Genomic DNA, 24877 nt, shown 5'->3' on the forward strand with positions numbered 1-24877 from the left:
TTGGTTATTCTGTTGACATAGAACATATGCAATTGTTATAAAGAAGAATTAACAGATCTTAAGGGGAATGTTTAAAGCAGCATTTTGCTGATGTTTATACCAGTTAATTTAACAGTTCTCTCTTTTGTTGTATATTTACAGAAAAATAAAACAGAGTATGGATTACAGGCAGCTATAAGGATTTCAGGAAAATACTTAAAGCCCTGTTAGTGTAAATATTACATAATGTAATTGTTTAAAAATGAGATGACTTTTAATAAATATTTAAAGAGCTTACATTTTTTCTCAGATTTTAAATTTCAGTGTTTTTCAAGTATCAAGATTTCAGCTAGCATTCACTTTTCACCCAAAAGTAAAGAAAAAACAGAGATGAAAATACATGGACCTCCATTAGATCTGATATCTAAATGAACACATCTACACATTGTCCTTGAATCTCAATCATTCCAGTGACAGGTCAATATAGACTTTTAAGGACTGCTCAGTTGTAAGTACAAACTGAACCTCTCAAGTCTGGCATCCTTAGGACCTTATGGGTGCCGAATTTGCCAAACCATGTGAGGTTAATATTGTAGTTAGTGGGTCTCTTTTTATTTTACCGAGGTGAATAAATGGAACAATGCTTGCAATGCTCTTCAGTAATGTATGACTGTACTGATACACTCTTTATAAGTCTACACATAGTCAAGGCTTATCAGTTCTTTTCATAACAAACTGTTAATGTTGTTACACAATTTTACTGTATTGGTACAAGGATATAAGTAAATAAAGCATAAAAAACATGTTTATACTTAGCAGTATTATCAACACTTCCACTCTTGCTGAGAAGAGATTTAGGGGATAATTTAGAACTAAATAACAGCACAGAACACTGAGAGCCAGCACTGGCATCTTTAAACAAACTTTACAGGATAGCTGCAAATTTGACCACACCCACAATAAGTGGACATACAGGTAAAATCATGACAAACCATGGATGCTGATGTTCAACCTACAGTAAATTGCCACTAGGCATAACAATCTGTTCAAGAGGGCTATTCTTGAGGATTATTCTCTATATAATGCACAACTGTCTTATGTTGGTATGATTCTATGTATCAGTCTCAATTAAAGAACTCAAAGTATTTCTATTAAAATAAAATTCTTTCCCCATGCTGTTTGTTACTGAATGATAACACAGGACATGATAATATCTGTAATATGTTATATGCAAAATAGATATCAATATAGATGTCAGTTTGAATACACAATCTTCCTAATATTTATTTTATGCAATATCTTTATTAATTTTTTTGATTAAGAAGGTGACTTTTTGGTTGTTAATATGCAGCTATTATCAACAATATTTCCTTTTTAACCTCATACAGAAGATGGTAAAGTAAAGTGTACAAAGGATTTGGCATATCTGAAAATTAGAGCAACTAAAGTAAAATAATTTTTTTAAGCAAGTCCATTTCTAGACTGAATTACCTGAGGAATCTTTCTAGATCTTCCCTGCTGCACCGGGACCAAGAAACGTCACCAAGATTCTGTCCTTTAATCCATTCTCCAGACATGATATGGAGACCATCTGCACAGGATGGGTGGTCATTGTCATGATTTATTCCCATGCTGAATTTTGAAGGTATTGAAAAATAAAAATTTATTTTAAGAAAAACAGCATAATAAAGATTTTTTTAAAATGGTTAAGAACATAAGAATGGCCATACTGGGTCAAACCAATAGTCCATCTCGCTAAGTATCCTGTCTTCCAACAGCGGACAATGCCAGGTACTTCAGAGGAAATGAACAGAACAGGCAATATCTGAAAGAACCATCCTCTGTCATTCATTCCTCATTGCTGGTAGTTGGAAGGATAATGACACCTAGAGCATGAGGCTGCATCCCAGGCCATCCTGGCAAGTAGTCATTGAGGAACTTATCCTCCATAAAAATGCCTAATTCTTTTTTGAACCCATTTATACTTTTGGCCTCCAGAACAAACTGTATTTCTCCAACAACGAATGAGAAGACCATCATGAGCTTACATAACAAAGCCAGTGAATCAGTGTTCTAAATTGAACTTGTTTTCATTACACTTTAGTTTGTTTACTGTTGGCCACTTGCATTTAGCTAACTAATAAGTGAGATATAGTGTTAAAATATTCAGAGCAGAAGTTTATTGTAGACTTACAATTTTTGCAAATTTTTGGTGGCAGTAACTTTTATTTCAAATAGCAGCAATGGAAGGTCTCAAGGGAGCTACGTCCAAAAGACACAGCATCCATACTGAAAAATGTGGTGAATGCTCCCCCAGGACACTGTCATGCAGAAGTCACAAAATTCTGCTAGAAAATCTACTTCTGTCTGACACTTTGAAAGTGCTAAGTTGTTGCTTTTGAAGATTCACTGCCACTTAGAAAAAGACCAAAAAATCCTGTTAGATCGTAGGCAGCTGTCTGGGGGAATTTTTTAAGTGAAAAAGGTGCGTTAAAGCTTTCAAAAGTAGCTATTTAGATACTCACAGAGTTTCTATGAAAAAGTTAATAACCAGCTACTTTTGACTATTTATTGTCACTATAAGGATACTTTTCAGAGCAATGTATACAGAGTGGCAGTCGGAATTTTGACACTTCTTCAGGACTTAAGATAGTCTTGTACTTTGCACTATCACAAAGCAACACTTTTTAAGTGATTCACTGCACACAAGCACTATTCTATACTTTGGCCCTTACACTTAAAGTGTTTATTCATTTAAGTTGGCTATATTGGTCATTTCTGACAAAATGTCCTTGTTTTCAACCAAAAAATTAATGCTTATGTAACTGCCACCAGGAGGATTCAAATGTGGGACCTCTGAAGCTTAGTATAGAAGCCTCTACAGCTTAAGCTATAATTCCAACTGCCTCTCAGCTTAGGTTATAGAGCTTCCTTGTTCTTATCTCCCACTGTAAGTAGTGTAAGTGCCAATATATTGACCAGTGAACCACACTAGGTGTGTGGGTTACACTTACAGAAAGTGTCAAGGCAATTTTTCTTTCATGAATACGAGTATTAATATGTACTGATGTCATATGCCTTCCTACATCTCACCATGTAGGTTTCACGTTGACATTAAAATTTAAACAAAACAAAACAAAAACACCATGCAACCTTGCCAACTTTCTCTCCTGACCATCCTCTGCCTCACACAAAACTGTTTAGTCAAATATCAGGAACTCTAGGTCAATAGCTACCCCGTGTCTTTTAAACGTGCCCATTATTTCAAAATATTTTTTAAAATAATGGGTGTGCTGTTTTGGCATTCCTGTAACCCTTATTCCACGAGGGTTAAGGGATGTGTTGCAAGAGTATGTTATTTTGAAATTTGGCACCAAACTTCAAAATTAGCTATTTCGAAATACAATCGAAATAATATAGTGGAAATAATGCTTCTAAAATCATGAGAGATTATTTCTGAGAAAATTTCTGGACTGTGGTACAGGCAGTCCCCGACTTACGCGGATCCGACTTACGTCGGATCCGCAGTAACGAACACGGACTGCGGGACCGCGCGGTCCCGCCGCCCGTGTACTCCCGGGCAAGAAAAGCTGCTCCGCGTCTCCCTGGTCTGCAGACCAGGAAGACGCGGCGCAAAGGGGGCGCCTGGGCTGCCCCCCTGCCGGCTTCCCCCTCGGCTTTGCGAAGTCAGCGCTGTAGTCAGCGCTGGTCAGTTTCAGCAGTGGCTGAATCAGGACGCCTGGGGCAGAGCAGCTGGGGTGCTGCTGGGTTGCTCCAGTAGCGCCGGATCGGCGCTACTGGAGCAACCCAGCAGCACCCCAGGTGCTCTGCCCCAGGCGTCCCCAAGTCAGCTGCTGCTGAAACTGACCAGCGCTGACTACAGGAAGCCCGAGGCAGAGTTACTCTGCCCCGGGCTTCCTGGAATCAGCCGCTGATCAGTTTCAGCAGCAGCTGACTTGGGGACGCTTGGGGTTCTTAAGTTGATTCTGTATGTTAGTCGGAACTGGCAGTCAGTTTCAGCAGCGGCTGAATTTGGACACCAGTTCCGACTTACATACAGATTCAACTTAAGAACAAACCTATAGTCCCTATCTTGTACTTAACCCGGGGACTGCCTGTATATAAGTACAGAACATGAAACAGACTTCAAAAAAGTGCATGTAGTTTCATTTTTATGCCAGCAATATGTGGATGACAACATGAATGTTCATGACGGATATATTGGATTGTACAATGTAGCCATGAAAGTAATCATGTTAGCAACTAAAGATACATTATACCATCTAAATATGAGGATCCACAACTGTCATAGACAATGTTATGATGATTCCATTAACATGGCAGGCTTAGTAACAGATCTAAATAGAACATTTCAACAAGTGGAACCACAAGCTACTCATTGCTATGGGCATGCTTTGAATTTTGAATGCCTGGATGCTATTAAGAATAATGCTATCCTAAGAGTTACTCTTGAAATTATTTACAAAAAAAAAAAAATCACAAAATTAATTTTAAAAACTCATCTAAATTAAATGTTGCATTTTAAGAAATAAAATATGAAATACTAGATTATTTGCCTGGCATTGCTTGGGTCCTTAACTCAATTAATTTTTGTTTTTTTGGAAAATAAAATGAAAATGTACGTGCTTCATGGAAATCATTGCTCTGGAGTGGGACTGTGGATGAAGGATTCAGTATGCAGGCTGCCCAGAAAAGAAAGGACTACCCCCCACTCTCTCTCCACAACAGCTTGAGGCTAGGTGAGAAGTAACTCTTCATGGCCACTGCAGCTCAGGCAGGCACAGCCAGGGGAGGAGTGCAATGCTGGGACCAAATCCACTGAAAAAATTTAATGTTGATATACAGAATGCCTAAACTTCCAAGAAAGAGAAAATTTTCATAGAAAAAGCAAATAGGAACAGAAGAAGCTAGGTACCCAAATGCAATAAAGGAATTTTATAAGTACATCTACTTCTAAGTAATTGATTTTACAATGCCAGGTGTTCAATTTAGGTTTGAATAGAAAGGTTACAAAATTATTAAAAATCTTGAAACTCTCACAGGAACTCCAAATGTAACAGAAGAGTTCAAGACATGCTTGTTATGCATGATTTTGATGGCCATCATAATTGACTGATTAGTCGGCTTCATCTGCTGCAAGCCATCTGTCAGCTTACAGAAAGATCACTGAAATAGTTTGTTTCTCTCAGCCAAGATGAATGTGCACTGTTTTTCCCCCCAAAGTAGTAGAGTTGTTGAAAATGATTTTAGTGGTACCAGCAACCAATGCTATAAGCAAGCATTGTTTAAGTGTGCTACGATGTATTAAAATATGGCTTTGAGCCACAATGAGACAATGCCAGTTCAAGTGCTGTATGCTTTTACATGCACAAAAGGACAAAACTGATGACTTACAGCTTACAGATGTTGCAGAAGAATTCATGTAAAGAAACCCAGGGTGAAGATCATTGTTTGGAACTTTTTCAGATTTGTAAGTCATTCTTTTTGTTCATGCTTAAAAAAATAGTGCCTTAATGAGCAGTTTTGTACCATGACTAAATTTCTCCATATTTAATAAACTGAGATAAACGAGCTTCTGTCCTCAACTTTGTGTTTTCTTTATTAATGCAATACTTATTTTTGGGGTCAGTACTACAGTTCCCCTTCTCTAAGCCCCCAAATTGTCTCTGCCCATGACAGATGACTTGCTTCAGCTGCAGGAGCTACGCTAGTTCAAGAATGATTCTCTCGCCTCTGCACTGCAACTCACTGGCTAGAATCCAAAGTACTCAAAAGCTATACTTCACCTCCTGCTAAGACCATTTTCCTTTCCATCTGTTGGAGAACTTTTTAAAAATCTTCCTAGACACTTCAAGGCCATATTTAATTATAACTTCTTCAAGAGTCCATCTACATTCTGATTTCATTGGTACAAATTCTACCGTTGAGCCAAAACTTATATAACAAACCTTGGCAAAATGTATTTAGATTCAGATTTGAAAATTCCAGTTTTTACTCTTTTGCTCATCTAGTGAATATAATATGTTATTAGACTATCCATTAAAGGTATGAAGGTCAAATATAAGAAAAAAAATCAGATATACATCAAATTTAGGCAGGTGATATTAAAAGAAAAGAAAAACAAGGGAAACAAACAATTTTAAAATATTAATCAAAACAAAGTTCTGTCCCTTTATTCCCCTTAGCACATATATCATAACAAATATCCTGATATGATTTCCCATATAAAGCAAGTAGGATAGGACAAAACTGTATACTGTAGGAAGACTAACGGAGAGACCACAGAAGGCCTCATACTGCCTTACATTTTGCTGAATGTTCAGGGAATGGATTATGACTACAAAGAGCAAAAATCAAAATTTCTACATTGTGGGAATTTTTGACATTTCAAAATTTATTTGTGCTCCATATATGAACAAAAACAACTTAAAATAGTAAGTCTAAAAAAATCCAGTTTCAAAATTTTGTATTGGAAACTATCATTTCAAAATGTATTTCTGTTTAGAAACATATTTTTTATTTTAAATATTTTCTATTATTTATACTGGGTTTTGTGACATGTCAGTAGTCATTATTACTTCTACAACATAATATATTCAAATAAGTAAAATATTCTATTTTTAGAATATATTATTTTTCTATTTTATTTTTAAATCATTATGGGTAAACCATTACTGAATGCAGATTGAATACTTATTTTCTTGATCAAAATGCTTTCAGTTTTTGCTATAACGAAAAGTTTAATACTTTGATAGTTTGATCGAGAAAATAAGTGCTCATGATAGAAAGGGCTTGCGTGTTGTGAGGTGGCGGGAGTTTTCAGAGGGGAAAAAAAGGCCCCTGGTGGCTAGAGGAGGTCTGGACAGAGAAAAAAGGCCCTTGGGTGGCCTGCGGAGAATTGGAGAAAGGACCATGACAGCTAGGACTCCCTACCCTGATCCTTTCCTCACCCCCCAAAACCTCACTCTCACATCTCTCTAGTCCCAGCCTCCTGCTCTCTCCTTCCCACATCACCAAGGCCCTGCCTTGACTCCTGAACCACTAGCCCTCTGCCCTGAAGGACCCAGGTAATGTTCAGTCTGCTAGTAGTAATATATCGAGAACTCTCTATAAAAGTAAATATATCACCTTTTAAAGCTTACAATTATTTCTGTAATATAAAAATTAATACACGCAGGAGTTATTTAACAAAGAGAAGATTAAGGATGAGTTGATGATCTACTATAGATTTGAAATAATTTGTGCATCTGTCTGTGTGTCTGTTGGTCCTTCTGTGAGTCCATTTGTTTAAGAACCCTTCCAAAATGCTAAGAGCTAGGAGCAGCAAATTTGGTGTGCAGCTTTTTCCTATCATAACTTAAAGCAAGTTAAGCTTTTGGTTATACCAGGAAGATAGGATGTGCTTGGAATTTGGTTGTTTCTCATAAAATGGAAAGAGAGGGTATCTGGTAAGAGGGACAGTTATACTGTAGAATGATCACTTTTTCTGTATAATTTATAGATATTATCATCAGCTAATTATGACAAACTTTTAACACAATATTCTTTGCTATCTTGAAAGTATCCATTTTTCTTTGTACTTTGCAAAATTATCTCATTTTCAACTATTCATTAAATTTGGATCAAAATATCTGTTTTTAAATTCATAGCAGGAATCTTATGTGTACTAACTTTTCAAGCACTTCCCACCTTCCATCAAGTTTGCTGCTATACCATTCTAAATCTACATGAAATCTCAACTGAAATAACACTTTACCTAGAATCTGGTACACTACTGAATTTTAAATTTATATTTTGTGGACCACCCTGGACACAGGACTCTATAAGCATCCTATCTATTATTGGAGAGGTATACCATACAGAATAGCAACTTTTATCAATATATGGATTCTATGTAAAATTCTCTTTTATGGAGAAATGTGGTTCATGCTAATTACATTCATACCAACAACATTATATATCAGTGAAATTAACATGCTGGCAAAGACAATGTGATGTAGTTCCAGTTTTCCTACTTCTGTTTACCTTTCCTTCCACTGAAAAGGGAAAATGTTCTTTCTACACTGTATTGACATTATGGCAAAGTCCAAAGCATCAGCAATGAAGAATATCATAATCCAATCAGATCCTTTCCCACAGATACTTTAATGCACTTCCAAAGTCCTCAGCAATGTAATGAAGGAAGAACACAAATTTCAAACTAGCCATTTGAAAAGCTAGCCCTACAGGAAGATACTGTACAACATAATTATTAATAAATGTAAGCTACTATAGAGTATGAGAGAACTCAGCAGTATTCACTAGTACTTTGAAAAGTTGACTAATATCTTTTCATCAGTTCTTAATGCATATTTGTATTCATTCCATGCATGGAATGCTCAACATTCTATCCATTGAACAAGTGAAGAATATGCAGGTTAGAGATTGGTAGCACAAATTACATGGTAGAAATGTATCTATAGTTTAAACAGAGGAACTCCTGTGTGGAAGAACTTTTATATTATGGAAATAACAGTAAGCTTTAAAAGGTAATATATTTACCTTTATAAAGAGTTTTATATTGGGACAATACAATAGGCATTGCTTCACTTTGTGGACCTGACACCGTAGAAGTTAAGTATTACAGTACTCACTTTTGCCCCCCTCTTCTGTTTCAAGCAAACGAGGCATTGCAAAAGCACACACCTGCCATACATTCCTTATCATCATCAATGTAGTCTCTAGGGTTCTCAAATGTTAACTGGTTAACCTGTAAGCATACCAATTCCACTTCACTGGTGGGAGCTGGAAGAGCTCCCCAACTGCCATGAGCAGGAGGCTGTACCAGTCCCATAGGGGGCCCATCATGGACAGGGGCTGCTTTGGTAATCTGGAGCAGCCCTTGTCCATGGCAGGCCTGGGTGCATCACAGGCCTGAGTTGCTCTGGTCATCCAAAACAGCCTGTCTGTGGCAGACCCTGGTACACTGCAGCCACAGGCTGTTGCAGGTGACTGAAGCAGCCCCTGCCTGTGAGGCACATGGGCCCACCATGGACAGGGCTGAGCTGGAGCTGCCCCTGCCTGTGATGGGGGCTAAAGAGGAAGGGTGTGTTAGCCCAGCAGGGCTGAAGTCTCCCCCACCCTCACCCCTTTAATTGGTTAATCATCACATTTAACCAATTAAATGGGATTTTCATTCCTAGTAGTTTGTGGTCTGCTATAGAAAGGAAGTTGCTGCACACACCCTTCCCTCAATATATATACAGGCAGTCCCCCGAGTTATGCGGATCCGACTTACATCGGATCCGCAGTTACGAACGGCGCTTTTCTCGCCCTGGAGGATGGGAGCAGCGGGACGCCCAGATGTGCCGCGGTCTGCCGCCCCCGTCCTCCGGGGCGAGAAAAGCTGCTCCCCATCTCCCTGGTCTGCAGGGAGACGGGGAGCAAAGCTTTGGAGCACGCCCGCAGTGGGACAGCCCGGGCGCACTTGAGCTGTCCCCCTGCGGGCCTGCTCCGCGGCTTTGCTCCCCGTCTCCTGACCAGCAAACCAGGGAGATGGGGAGCAAAGCCTCGGAGCACGCCCGCAGTGGGACAGCCGCGGCGTGCCTGGACTGTCCCGCTGCCCGCGTGCTCTGCGGCTTTGGTCCGCGTCTCCCAGGTCAGCAGACCGGGGAGATGGAGCAAAGCCGTGGAGGACTTGGGCGGTCCCGTCTCCCTGGTCTGCTGGGGGTGGGGGGTGCAGCTAATGCCCTCCCTACAGCAGACCAGGCTTTTCTTGCCTACCCCTGGGGTAGAGCAGCTGGGGGCTGCCGGGTTGGTCCCGCAGCGCCACTCCGGACCAACTTGGCAGCACCCCAGCTGCTCTGCCTCAGGCATCCTGATTCAGCCGCTGCTGGTCAGTTTCAGCAGCGGCTGAATCAGGATGCCTGGGGCAGAGCAGCTGGGGTGCTGCTGGGTTGCTCCAGTAGCGCCGAGTAACCGTGCTACTGGAGCAACCCAGCAGCACCCCAGCTGCTCTGCCCCAGGCATCCCCAAGTCAGCCGCTGCTGAAACTGACCAGCGGCTGACTACAGGAAGCCCGAGGCAGAGTTGCTCTGCCCCAGGCTTCCTGGAATCAGCCGCTGATCAGTTTCAGCAGCAGCTGACTTGGGGACGCCTGGGTTTCTTAAGTTGAATCTGTATGTAAGTCAGAACTGGCGTCCAGATTCAGCCGCAGTTGAAACTGATCAGTTTCAGCAGCGGCTGACGCCAGTTCTGACTTACATACAGATTCAACTTAAGAACAAACCTACAGTTCCTATCTTGTACGTAACCCGGGGACTGCCTGTAACAAATATGCATATAAAGTGAACACAGACTGGGAATGGAGAAAACTTAACTCACCATCTCTTCCACCATTTCATGTAATGCAATACAAAATGTGGAGACTCATTGGCATATCGCCTTTTACCAAGGGATAAAGTAATGGAAGAATATACATATTATACAGTTTCAGAGGGTAGCCGTGTTAGTCTGTAAAAAAAAAAAAAACACAACTAATAGTCCTGCAGAACTTTAGAGACTAACAAAAAATGTGGATGGTATCATGAGCTTTCGTGAGCACAACCCAAGTGGCTTACAAAAGCTCATGATACCTGCTGCACTTTTGTTAGTCTCTAAGGTGCTGCAAGACTATTTGTTGTTTTTTAAGTTTTTTCATATTATACAGAGCATGCTTACACTTTTCATTGTAATGATCATGAAAAGGAAAGAGCATAATGTTCAATTTGAGGAAATATCTCAGTGCATGGTATTTAGTAAGAGACACGCTATAATGGACATGAGTGAGAGACAACTGCACTTTTTCACGTAGCCTACATCTACACTGCCCTCTCCTGCACAAGAAAATATGCAAATGAAGCAAAGCAGTGATGGCTCCTTTTTGCACAAAAACCCCCTCTTGCATAAGAGTCGTTCTTCCTGAGAAAAAAAGAGGCTCATTTCACCGCTTTGTCTCATTTTAATTTTTTTTGCACAAGAGAGCAGTGTAGATGTAGCCAAAACAGAAAACCACTTCAGAAATTGTGTCTGTGCGTAGTACTGTTCTGGGGCTTAACACTTGTATTTTTACCTAATTTATCATGCTGGGCAAATTGCCCCTTGTATTCATGAGCCCCTCATTCCCTCTTTTTGGAACCACTGATTCTTGTGTGAGAGCAAAACAATCTTGCATTTATGTTTTGTGGTGGGAAGATAAGGCAGTTTGGGGAAAGGAATCAAACATCTCACTAGTCTAATGTGCTATATTTAGCAAAAAAATCTTGCTGCACTTTTAGGAAAAGTGCATCATATGTGCATGGAACTGATCAAATTGTGCTGTAAGAAAAGAAGCTTTCTTATTCTGAATGGGATATAAAAATGCTTAATCCATCCTGGCTAAGAGAATATATACACGTCACATATTGCATGAAAATAGGACATGTCCCATGGAAAACATTTTGTAACTGAAACATTAGCAATACTTCAACTCACTTTATTCAGCTAACATACATTTATATAATCTCATTTAAATGCATTTTGACAAAGAGCCTTAGTCAAATAAACTTGCCACTAACATTATGCATGGTTGTCAAGTCAACTGAAAAATATTTTTATCTTATAAAACCTCTCAAACTTGTTTAAAAGCTACTGCCAGAAAATTTTTGTGATGTCATGCAGAAAACTGGAGCACGCTATGGGAGACTAAGGATGACCCATATTGATATCTAACATGAAATAGGAATTAGAATTTTTTTTACCTAAATTTCTGTGTACTCAGAACGGTGATCCAGTTGATATAGTCTTGGACTTCAAAAAAGCATTTGACAAGGTCCCTCACCAAAGGCTCCTAAGCAAAGAAAGCTGTCTTGGGTAAAAGGGAGGTCCTCTCATGGATCAATAATGGGTTGAAAGTAGGGATGTCAGCGGAGAAGCTATTAACTGGTTAACCAATAAGCGACTGATTATTGGTTAACGATCTCAGTTAAGCGCAACAAACTCTCCTTCTCCACCCAGTGCTGTGCATTTAAAACTCGGAATGGCAGGTTGGCTCAGTCCCAGCCCAGGTCCAAGTTTTAAATGGAGAGCATGCAGGGGAGCCACCTTGAACCCTGCGTGAGGAGCTGGTTTTAAAACAGAAGCATGCAGTGGGATGCTGCACCAGTCTCTGATACAGAGGCAGCAGTGTGGTGTGACAGAGGGCTCCCTCAGAGTAGGCTTGGGAGCCAGAAGCACACTGAGTGCTGGCTGGCCCTGGGTGGGGGAGAAGCACCAAGCAATCATGTAACCATTAAGAATTTTAGTGGTTAAATGATTACTGAAATGAACGATTTCTAGCATTCCTAGTTGAAAGTTAGGAAACAAAGGGTAGGGATATATGGTCAATTTCCACAGTGGAGAGAGGTAAATAGTGCATTCGCCCAACCAGGGCTGTCCTTACCAATATGCAGACTATATAGCTGCATAATGCACCCAAAGGTTTGAGGTACCAGTCGGTCTCAATGTCTCCCCAACGGCCTCTTCCTATCCCTATTCTGTGTCTCTGCTTCCTACAGAGAGGATCTAGTTAAATTAACATGAAAAAGGCCTGCCAGGCCTATTAGCAGAATGCTGAACCTATAAAAGAGCCATTCACAGGCAATGAAGCCATTTTAAGAGGCATTTGACAACCCCAAGTATATACCGTCGGTTTCTGAATTTACTGTGCTAATCTACAGGACCTCGCTTTTAAAATTTGCTACAACATATTTCATTAGTGTGTTGCTGAAGATTATAAAATTACACCTTAAAAAAATCATCATCCCATGCTCCCCTAGATTGGGCACAGGGGCACCAGTTTAATAGTACTGCACAAGAATCTAAAAATCCTAAGGATGTCCCTGCCCCCAGGGAGCTATACTGGACCAATGCTGTTCAACATATTCATAAATTATCTGGGAATAGGCGTAAACAGTGAGGTGGCAAAGTTTGCAGACAATAAAACAATATTTAAGACAGTTAAGTCCAATGCTGATTCTCAAGAATTACAAAGGGATCTCACAAAACAGAGCAATGAGGCAACAAAATGCTAGATGAAATTCAGTGTTGAAAAATGCAAAGTAATGCACATCAGCAAACACAAGCCTACAACATACAAAATAACGCAGCTTAATTACCTGGTACCCTCAAGAAAGAGATCTTGAGTCATCATGCATAATTCTGTGAAAACCTCCTCTCAATACACAGCAGCAGTCAAAAAAGCTTACAGGATGGTAGGAACCATTTAGGAAAGGGATAGATAAACATAAAATATCATAATGCCACTATATAAATCCACACCTTAAATACTAGCTGCAGTTCTGATCACCCTAACTCACGAAAAAGGAAATATTAAAATAGGAAAACTACAGAAGAGCACAACTAAAATTATTAGGACTATGGAACAGCTTTCATTTGAGGAGAGATTAAAAAGACTGGGACTATTCAGCTTGGAAAAGTGATAACTAAAGAGAGATCTGATAAATAGCTATAAAAATTTGAATAATGTGGAGAAAGTGAATAGGAAAATGATATTTAATCCTTTAGGGTATGTCTACACTCATTCCAGGAGGTGTAACAGTTAATTCGAACTAAGGACTTAGTTTGAATTGCCATTTCACTGCTGCGTGTAGCTGCAGGCAGTTACTTCGGACTAGTGGAATTTAAAAATGGCGACCAGACGGGAACATGCAAATAAAACTGAGGATATTTAAATCCTGGGCTTCATTTGCAACTTTGAATGCCTACATTAGCCTCCCTAGTTCGAATTAGGGGGCTAGTGTAGACATACCCTTATATAACACAAGAACTAAAAATCACCTAATTAATAGGCAGCAGATTTAATACAAACATAAACTAATACTTCTTCACATAACACAGCAGTAGAACTCAATACCAAGGGATGTTATGAAGGCCAAAAATATAACTAGGTTTAAAAAAGAATTAGCTAACTTCATGGAGGGTAGCTCTATCAATGGCTAGATGGTCAAGGAAGCACCCCATACTCTAGGGATGTTAGATATCATGTAATTGAATAATTGTGTAACCGCATCAAATTTTAGTGGTTACATGACTATTCAATAGTCCCCAGGAGCGGGGTCAGCCACTACTGTGCTTCCACTCCTACACCTGGGGAGACCCCTGCCAACACATGCCACTGCCTCTGTACCTGCAGGGTGTAGGCAGGAGCTGGTCCACGAGGGGAGCCAGTTTAAAAAACAGCTCCCGCCTGCTGCCCTGTGCTGCTGCCTCTAATACAGAGGCAGTGGCACAGGGGTTGCAGCAGCCTCCGTCCACAGGGGGCTTGAGCTCCCCAGGGACAGAGGCTGCAACGGCATCCCACGGAGCTGCCTCAGTCCGTGGCGAGACTGCACCCGCCAGGAACAGAGGCTGCTATGTAGCAGCCTCCTCGTCTCCTCCTCATGATAGAGGCAGCAGCTCTGATAAAGGCAGCAGCGCAGGGGGAGGAGGGGAACAGACAGAGCCAGTGCTCCTGGGGAGCCAGCTTTTAATCCAGCTCCCCATGACCACTGGCTCCTACCTAACCCACCCGCCTCTGTGGGAGCCAGAATGTGCAGAATCAACTTAAAAGCTGGCTCCCCATGCATATTGGTTGCACCTGAACTCTACTCCTTGCTGGTGCCTCTCATAGAGAGGCAGCAGCGCAGCAGATGCAAGCAGCTCCATGAGAGCCGATACGCACAGGAAGCTGGCTTGAAAGTGAACCAGTTCCCACCCGCCCCACTCACCTTCTGCACTGCTGCCTCTCTATCAGAGGCACCAGTAAAGGGGATGGGAGTTGGGGGCAGGCTGCTCCATAGGATCAGGTGCTTGTGGGGCACCGCCTCCCTATGGGCACTGGTTCCTACCTCTCCCCACCCCTTGCTACCTCTGACACAGAGGCAGCAAGGGTAGTTGACAGGATTAACCAATAAGCCCAGGCTTGTGTAGTAGACTACATGTTGACATCCCTACTATGCTCTGGATTTCCCTACTACTCTGAATCCCAGAAACTGGGACTGAAAGATAGGGCAGATCACTTGATAATTGATCTGTTCTATTCATTCCTTCTGAAGCATCTGGCTCTGGCCACTGTCAGATGACAGAATATTGGGCTAGATGATCTGGCCTAGCATGTCCATTTTTATACTCTTGTGGAAAAAAAACACCATCTGAGGCTTTTATTATTTTATTATAGTCATGCATTGCAAAATGACATTTCTTTCACATCTGAACAAATGACAACCACTTTATTTTGCCATACGAGTTAAATGAGGCTATTCAGACACCTTCTGGAAAAAATTAAGTTCACACTGAAAAGATGTTATTTGATATTTATCCTCTACAGGAGCTCAACATTTCCCACAGACATGGTACATTCATTGCAGCAAACTCGCTCAGTGACACCACACTATTACACTTGAAAACTCTTGTGTATTTTTTATTATTCATTACTTGTATGCCACCATAGAAGCACATTGCGTTTACAAATTAAAGATCAAGGACCGGATTATTTTCTCATAACAAAGTAAATCACACATGAATGGGTTTGACCAATGTTAAACTGGTATAAGTAAGATTAAAATGAGGCCAAGAATCGAAGTTCTGAAGAGTTTACAATCTAAAGATGAGATTCTGCAAACACCTAACTCAGTACATATGCTTATTTGCACATATAATAGGATCAGGCGGGACTGGGTCAAGACCCACCACACCTCCCCCAGGCAGCCCTCAGTGCTGCACAGAGCTCACTTTAAAGTGCTCTGGCAGCGATATAAAGGGCCCAGACCCCAGTTGCTGCCACAGTCCTGGGCAGTTGATCCCTTTGTCCTCTCTATTAGTAGGCCTCCAAATATTTTTTAACCTTTCAAGAATTTGAGGCCTGTATCTAGAATAATTGTTCTAAAATACTTAATACACTAGCCAATCAGGAAATACAACTAAGGTTGCCAGATGGTTTCAACAAAAATACCGGACACACTTGACATTACATCACAATCTATATTACATCTTATTTAGAAAATACCGGACATTGATATTTTCTCATTTATATTTTCTCAATTTGTTTCCCGAACAGAAAGCTCAAATACTGGACTGTCAGGTTCAAAACCAGACACCTAGCAACCCTAATTACAACCATAATTAATAGAGTTTTAAGACAAGGAGAACAGAGAAATACAGTACCTAATCATGGGCACATAGACTATACATCAGACTTTCTGGTAACATATTAATTTCATTGTGCAGAATTTGTGAATTCTTGATAAAAATGTAACTTCAACAAGAGCAATTTGTTATTTTTATATATGATTTTTAGGGGGAAAGGGTGCATTAATAATGAAAATATGGGTTATTAAGGAACAAATTGTACCCACATATTGAAATAACCACATAATGGATATTTTATAATCAGGCTCAAATACTGGAGGATACGTGGAAGAGGAGGTGGTCTCTCAACCTGATGGTTCCCAGGGTCCCATTTGAAGACAATCTCTCAGGGAGGATTAGCAGCTCTTAATTGCTTTTCTGCCTCCTGTCACTCCTTTAGGAGCTGAGTTACTTTTGACTAAGCTTCATGTTCCTCTAGAAGCACCATCAGCCCCTCTGACTGCAATGCAAATACTGAATGATGCTTCAAGAATTAACTTAGGAGCAGACCTCAAAGAACTCAACTAAGGAGCAAATGGACTAAACTTGAACTATTTTATTATTAAAATTTGAAGGAAAAATAAAAAATGCCAAAAGTTACAAAGATATTCTCTCTGTTACTCAGAGGTGAAAGTAAGTGGGTGCACCCTGGTGTGCAGCTCCAGCAAGAGCTGGCTGAGCTGTGGCAAAAGCCAGCAGGGAGCTATTTAAAGAGATGGCTGGGACCCAGGTTGCAATAGGACAGTACCTTTAAGAAATTTTAAGTTACAGGTTGAAACTCTCTTAACCAGGATTCTCTGGTCCAGCAACATCCATGGTCTGGCACGGATGTTGCAAGACCAGAGAGTCCCGGTGGAGGTCCAGCAGTAAGGATCCTTGCAGGGCTGTCAGGGCAGTGGGCTGCCCACAGAGAGCTGACAGCAGGGCTGGGAGCCCCAGTGTGCGCGTGGCTACCCACGCACATGCACAACTGCTCAGAAAGCCCCAGGAAACACTGTGTATGGCTGCCTGGAGCGCCAGTACCAGGCTGCTCGACGGAGCCACGGCAGGAATGGCTGCCCAACAGGTTGGCAGGGCAGAAAGGCCAGCAGGAGGTGGGGAGCCAGTTGGGAAGCCAGTGGCAGGGGTCCAAAAAATGACCTCCTCTGGTCCAGGAAAATTCCTCTTCTGGGACCAGTGAGGTCCTGAGCGTGCTGGACCAGGGAGGTCCAACCTGCACTTTCACTGCTGCTGTTACTATTGTGCAATGTTGGCTATTGGGATGAGCCACATAGTGTCAATAGTCACAGGACAATCTACCAACTGCCTAGGAGGGATAACCAAACCATAAAAGGCAGACTGCCAGCAAGGGCGCCATTTTGAGCATGGGGGGAGGAAGGAGAGAGCCGCAGCCCTGCGCTCCAGTAGCCGGCTAGCTTTTCATCCTGTTCCCCGATGCTAAGGGAGTGAAGGGAAAGTGCTTACATTCTGTGCATGCACTCACTCCCTTAGCATCCAGGAAACGGGGTGAAAGCTAGTCAAATCCCGGAGAGCACAGTTGCCGCTCCCCCTATGCACTCGAAATGACGCCCTTGATAACCCGGGGACCTGTGGACATTTTTCTGAGCAGTCAGTAACCCACTTCCACCCCTAAACTCTAAAACAGTATCTTGTGATTTCTGCAAAACAACTTTTCTTAATTTCTTCCACCATTTTTTCCATATGAGATGTTGGATGCAGGGAGGGCACAAGTGATGGGAAATTAAGAGCACCCAATTTGCTTTCTCTTTCCACTGTTACATAACATTCTCCCACCCAACTGTCATTTTCATTGATGTGGTTGTTACACTAAAATGTACATGATATTTGTTGCATTGCTTGGTGATGCTTAGTGTAAGAAACTTGTCTATCCTGTGCTCAGTTCCTCTTGTGCCTTTGGTTTGCATATGTATTATGTCATACATGTAAATATGAAAACAGAATGTGGCATTGGGGAGGAGTAAAAGCTACTCTTGCTCACATTCCTCTCTCTCCTACAGCAGGGGCCAAAGAAGAAGGTAATCTGTGATTCCTGTAAACCAAGGATGTTTCAGGTTCAAGCTGTGCATCTGTGTTCATTTCAGAGATGGAGATTTTACACAGGAAATATGGGAAAAAGAAAGGAATAAATGTTGTCATAGGAAAACCCCAAAGAGCCAAATCTATGTGGAGAAGGGAAATACCTTACTATAATTTCTCCCAACAAAAGACCCGCAAGAAAAATTAAGAAAACTTTATAATGTGATCCTTTATCCTCCCAATTCCTCCCAAGTGTAACTCGATGGATTATACAGTTTGGCCCTGGACTCAAGCATATACAGGTCATACAAATAGTTAAAAGCTTTGATATGATCATTTTATTTCACTTAATAAAATGAAACAAATAGATGGCCTCTTGCTGGATTTTTAAATTAAAAGTATTTAGTACAGGGCAAGTGGGCAGAAACAACAAGGAAGAGACTAAAGCCAAATCCTGCAAACTACAGTATTTCAAGATAAACAATTGTGTTTAAGGTTTATGTACTCTGTTCTATGCCAAGAATAACTGCTGAACTATACCATATGATTAAATGAAAAAATTATGTAATTAGGAAAAGAAAACTTTCAGCCATCAGATATATAATGAATTGCCAAAAAGAAGTCTGACTCTGTTTATTAATGAAAAACACTGACATTATTTTACACAACTTTTTGTTAACTTTCTCACAGTTATCCAAGTGTTTCTAAATATCTACTAAAGTTGTGCATTATATAAAGTAATTGGATACTTTGTTTTCAGGACTCTGTTCCATAGTGATATTAATTAAAGAACTGTTTTATAGTTGCATTGCTCAAACGCAGTATGGAAAATGGAAAATTTTACCTATTTAGTTAATTTTTTAAATTTCAAATGATATAATGATTTTACATATTTCAAATTGCTAAAGAAATCATGACAAAGTTTTTCTGAGGAGTAGGGAAATTTGGATGCATGAAGCCTGCCAAGATTGGATTCTTTACTCTGGCTAGTTTTTATACTATAACCCTTTCAGAGCTATTTCTCCCTCTTTCAGTGTATATCTCCATTAGCCCAAAATATTCTTAGATATATAAGATCCTTGCTGAAAGCTTTCCTGGTGATACAACTTGAACCAAACAAATTAGTTTTTGTGATTTTGAAAAGTTTAACAGAGGCATTCAACTTTCAACTTGTAGCCAAAGAGAAAGTAAAAATGAAAACCTCATAATAAACTGGATCCATCTCTAATATCACTATTTTTAAATATATCTCTTGAAAACCTTTTCAGAATCATTTGAATGTTTCGTATTATATACTGATTTTGCCTGGCAAAACAACTATCAGCTGAGATAGCCCCATGATTTTGAAACTCTATCACACACTTTTGACCCAAATCAATTGATCTGTAACGTACACAGCAAATCCCATTTTTAAAAATAAGTGTAAGAAGCAAACTGAGGTGAGCAGGGTGAATGATGAGGTCTTAAAATGGGATATTTTGCTCCTTTTTTTGGGGTGGGGAGAAAACTGACTGCTGATTGCTTTTGCAGATTGACCATTGTTTTGCCATTGTTTTTATTTCATTATTATGAAGGAGATGGCTTTTTTATATCTTGTCAGGGAGCCTAGATCTGGGAATAAATTTCTTGTAATTAACCTAAATAATTTTTTTTTTAAATAAAAGAACAAATTTTGCACAGCTGCCTTAGCGTTTAACTCCATTCTCATTTTGATATCTTAATTTAGGAATATCTGTTGAAATCAATGGAGCTACCCTAATGTAAAATCTGTCTGTGTTCAAAGTCAGGCCCTATGTAATAAATAAAAGGAAAATTTTCTATGCTGCTCATGGTTGTGTTTTTTTGTTTGTTTGTTTGTTTGTTTGTTTGGTCAATTCAACATAATAACCATTTAATAAAAAAGTAAGTGACCTATGGTTCTTTCTTTGTTATGAGGAGTTGATTCTAATCTGTTCTCTTACTTACAAGTGGATAATCTTAATAGATTGAATAATGTTTCCTATAAAAATAGAAGCTTCTAGCTACTGTACAAAAAAGAGTTGTGTGTGCCAAAAAAAATATAAAAGCATGTGGTATGTGATGACTGACCTCAAAACTGACCCACAACACTGCAAACCTGAAGACAGCACAAAAGAATATTTACTGCTAATAGTATTGTTATAGATGTATGTGTGCAAGCTATTTTCTTAACATTTTGTTCTGTAGTTAGCATGAAAATGCTCCTAAAAAATCACATCTTCCATAGTATGGCAATATTTTTCAAACTTTAGGAAATATAGCAAAGTTTCAAATCTACATTCAGGAACCTAAACAGAAGTATCTTGGTTTCCAGAGGTGCTGAGTGACCCCAGCTCCCATAGAAATCACGAAAAATAGCAAGAACTCAGCATCTTTGAAATCAGGCCACTTCTATGTTGGTACCTTAATATGGACTCAGAAAGTGAGCTTTAGGCATCTGAGAGTGCGTCTACACAGCAGGGCATAACTCAAAATAAGCTATGCAAATTAAGTTATATCAATTGCTTAGCTTATTTTGAAATAACTTATTTCGAAATTGGGAGCGTCTACACAGCACTTATTTTGAAATAGAGCACTCTTCCTCTGACTACTCTTACTCGTCATACAATGAGGGTTACAGGAGTCGGACGGAGTAAGAAGTCCTTCAGCTTGACAGTATTTTGACATTATTTCAAAATAATAGCCTGCTTTGTAGACGCAGACTAAGTTATTTCCAAATAACTAGCGTTATTTCAAAATAATGTTGCTGCGTAGACATACCCTTAGTTTGAAAACTTTTGACTTTGTGACGTAATAGTGGTGCTAGTACAAATGAATTTTAGTTTGAGACACATATAAAAGTACAGTGAACTATTAAGGAAATGAGAATTGAAAGTAGCGTAAGAAACTGAAATACATGATTCCTCATTAGACCTCAGAAAGATAAGCACGGATTCTTAATATTTTAATCCTAAAATAGATTTCTTACTAAAATGCTTTAAAATGGATTTTTGTGCTAAAAAGCATAAAGAAAGTTATCAGTAAGTAAAATTAATAACTGGGACCAAAAGGTGCTCTTATGATCTGTGCATGAAGGGGGTGCTCTGTAAGACGATCTCTCAATCCTCACAGGAAAATGAATATGTGGGTCCACCACTTCCACAGAAGTATTGCTCTAATCCCACTACGCTTCTTGGAGGGCTATGTGGGGATAAGACAGAGGTAGAGAGCTGATCAGTCAGGGCCAGAATCCTCACATTATGCCCTCCTGCAACCAGGTACATAATAATTCCCAGGCAGCTTCCTCCTTGCTGAGGAATTCACAGCCAGTGGAGTGCTGCAGTTACTACTCAATTTTCTGTGCCCCTATATAAGTATTATTGTAACACATATCTAACTCTATTGTATATCGTTTTATGGAGACAACTATTTCAACATATTGATACAAAATGTTTAATTTGGTTAAGTAATCTATATTTTGTGATCAGTTTTTAAATGTTAAAAACAAGGTTGGGTATATTTACAGTAGCATTCAGTAGGGAGGACGGAGCAAGAAAAAGCTCTTAAGAATTAGCTTCTCAGCTATAGAGATACTGAATGTTACCCAGTACATACTTTCAATGCAATTTAAATTGCTCCCAAATGGTGCTAAGTGTTATTATATATTATTTATTTATATTCTAAGCTTTTCAGCTTAAGGATTGTCTCTGACTACATACCTGTACAGAGTCTAGAACAAGGAGGCACCAATCTTAGTTACATCCTCTAGGCCAGGGGTGGGTAATAATTTTTGCTGGGAGGCCACTCCAAGATTCTGGAAAGTGGTCGAAAGCTGCACTCTTTCATGATATTAATGGAGATACAGAGTCTGGAATGTACGTTGGAAGGGAGTTGGGATGAAGCAGGTGATTGTGACCAAGGGCAGGAGACTGGAGTGCAGGGGTTTGGGATGTGACCTGGGGTAGCAGGGTATTGTGATCTGGGGCAGGAGACTGGAGTGCCAGATCAGAGAGGGGGTATAGATGTCAGAGGAGGACAGAGGGCTGGGGTACGTTGAGTGGGAGGGAGGCGTGGAGAGTTGGGTCAGGAAAAAACTGGGGTGCCAGAAGCAGGCTGTGGCCAAGAGACTTACTTGCCAGCTGCCAAACAAGCCTGCCTGCCTGCAGACTTAAAATGTTTCCCAGCCAGCCAGCCTGCCTGCCTGGCTATCTGCTTCATGAATAACTGAACTCAGGAGAGGGAACATGATTCTTCTTAGCTGCCTGTTATTCTAACAAGCAGCTCCCATTGGCTGGTTTCTGCCAGAAACCCAATGGGAATGTGCTAGGGGCAGGGCAGCTCCTAAAACTTCCCCCCTCCCCTCCAGTTTTAAAACAGAAACGGAGCCCTGCAGCTGCATTTCTGTACCGAGTGCGGGGCAAGCTGGGGAGCCTTCCTGGAGTTCCCTGCTGCCTCTGTAGGCCAGATCTGGTGGCTTGGCGGGCTGGATCCAGTCCACGGGCTGTATTTTGCCTAGGCCTGCTCTATGCATACTGTAACAAACAAATAAATAAATAAATAAATAAATGATTTCAACTCTAGGATTCCTTCAAACTATTATTAAAAAGCAATAAGTAAAATGGAAGAACATAGCCCAAGTTCTAGGTAAGAGAATGGGGTGGGAGGAAGCTATGAAACAGAAGTACAAAAATTAAGTTCTACAAACATAGTAACAGAATATTTTCCCCCCAGTATCAAGATTAAGCCCTTGATCGTGCCAAGCAGTGGCAATGTCTTGAGCCTTATTGGCCAACAAACATGGAACTCCTGTTGGCTACTAATTTACTGATCAACTTAAGTAACTTATATAAAGCTGTAGTTAGATTTACCCAAAAGGAAAACAGAAGCTGAAAAGCCATAATCTCATTTCAATAATAATGTAACTACTTGAGTAGGGAAGACTGAAACTGGTAAAACCTAAATCAGCAATTCAAAACATGAATGAAAGAAGAAAATCCATGTTGATCCCATTAATCTCGTATTTCACTGTATCTTATACTAGAAGCAAGAGCATGAATAAGAGGTTGTGGTTCCCACAGGCGGAAACATGCATTACTGAGTCAAAGCATTTGCAGAGAAACTGTAATATAGTGAAATGCCTCAATAATTGAGTTTCACCAAAGATAACCATAAACCATCTGTGAAATGGACTGTCTGGTACTTCTATGTGGCATTTGTTCCTAAAGAATTCTCCAGTGATTCAGATCTGAATTTATTTCTACAGGAAACAACCAGTTTTTTAATTTGAAAAACTGTTTACAAAAATCACCTTACAATACATTAGAATGCTAAAGCCATTTATAATATTTTATTCACAGATCACTGTTTCTGAAACGCATTGAGCTTTGTAAGCATTGAATTTGGTTCCCTCCTCTTGTCTAAAGAGCTGCAGCAAAACTGCACAATACGTTAAAAATATTTTTTTATCATGCTATAAAGAAGTGTTATTATTAATAGAATAAAAGATATATATATTTCAATTTGTAATTTAGACATCAAACATATGTATTCCATGATATGACATAAAATTAGACAAATTTGAATAGAACAAACTATGCTGGCTGGTTATGCATCTTTGCCCTTTTCCTTCTCTGTTGCTCTGTTGCCAGACTCACTCAGGGTTTTCACAATGTACCTCTCTGCTTCTGCTACCCATTTATCCATCTCGGTTCTTATCATCATAGTGTCTGAACATGTGGTATCCTTTCCTCCCTCATTCCTTTCCATTTTTCTTTTCTCCATTATTTATTTTTCTCATTCTCCACACACTGGGGCTGTGTCTAGACTGGCAAGTTTTTCCACAAAATCATCTGCTTTTATGGAAAAACTTGCCAGCTATCTACACTGGCTGCTTGAACACTGATGGTCTCATGTAAGATCATCAGTGTTCTTGCGGAAATACTGTGCTGCTCCCATTCGGGCAAAAGTCCTCTTGCGCAAATCATTTGCGCAATAGGGCCAGTGTAAACAGCACAGTATGTTTTCCGCAAAAAAGCCCCAATTGCGAAAATGGCTATCGGGGCTTTTTTGCAGAAAAGCGCGTCTAGATTGGCCACGGATGCTTTTCCGCAAAAGCACTTTTTGCGGAAAAGCGTCCGTGGCCAATCTAGATGCACTTTTCTGAAAATGCTTTTAACGGAAAACTTTTCAGTTAAAAGCATTTCCAGAAAATCATGCCAGTGTAGACGTAGCCTTTATGCTTTAATCTCCCTCCAAACAGTCTTTACCTCCACCTCTACTCCAACCCCATAAAAAAAAAACCCTTATACAGGTATTGTCATTGTTCAATAGAATGATGTTCAGAATGTATCCATAGGAACTGTGGAAGCAGCATGCAGAAACTTACATGGAAGGCACAAAAATAATGTTAATGACAAAAAAGAACAATATATGTAACCATGACTCCAGCGGCATAAGAACATTAATATGGATTTACAATTACACAGAGCAGATTATGAGCATTCTGGTTAGGTAACTGAGAAAACACTCTTAAATGCACCACAGCTCTGCACAGTTATATTATATGCAGACCAACTTGTAAGCTCCTAAGTCAAACAGAAATCCATTTCAAAGTACAGAAAATACAATTAAGGAGTTTGATGTGCAAAACAATCCAAAAAAAATTAAACTATTATTTTCAATC

At 40.0% G+C, this 24877-nt stretch overlaps 1 protein-coding gene across 1 annotated transcript in view; it reads right to left on the reverse strand.

Moving 5' to 3' along the window:
* Positions 1-24877, reverse strand: part of ADAMTS19 (ADAM metallopeptidase with thrombospondin type 1 motif 19) — a 221669-nt gene that overhangs the window by 77774 nt on the left and 119018 nt on the right. Inside the window, exon 9 of the mRNA XM_014577964.2 lies at positions 1471-1611. Within this exon, the coding sequence (XP_014433450.2) occupies positions 1471-1611 (141 nt within the window). The remainder of the gene's footprint in view (positions 1-1470; positions 1612-24877) is intronic.

Source organism: Pelodiscus sinensis, chromosome 6, assembly GCF_049634645.1.
Source record: "Pelodiscus sinensis isolate JC-2024 chromosome 6, ASM4963464v1, whole genome shotgun sequence".
NCBI lineage: Eukaryota > Metazoa > Chordata > Testudines > Trionychidae > Pelodiscus > Pelodiscus sinensis.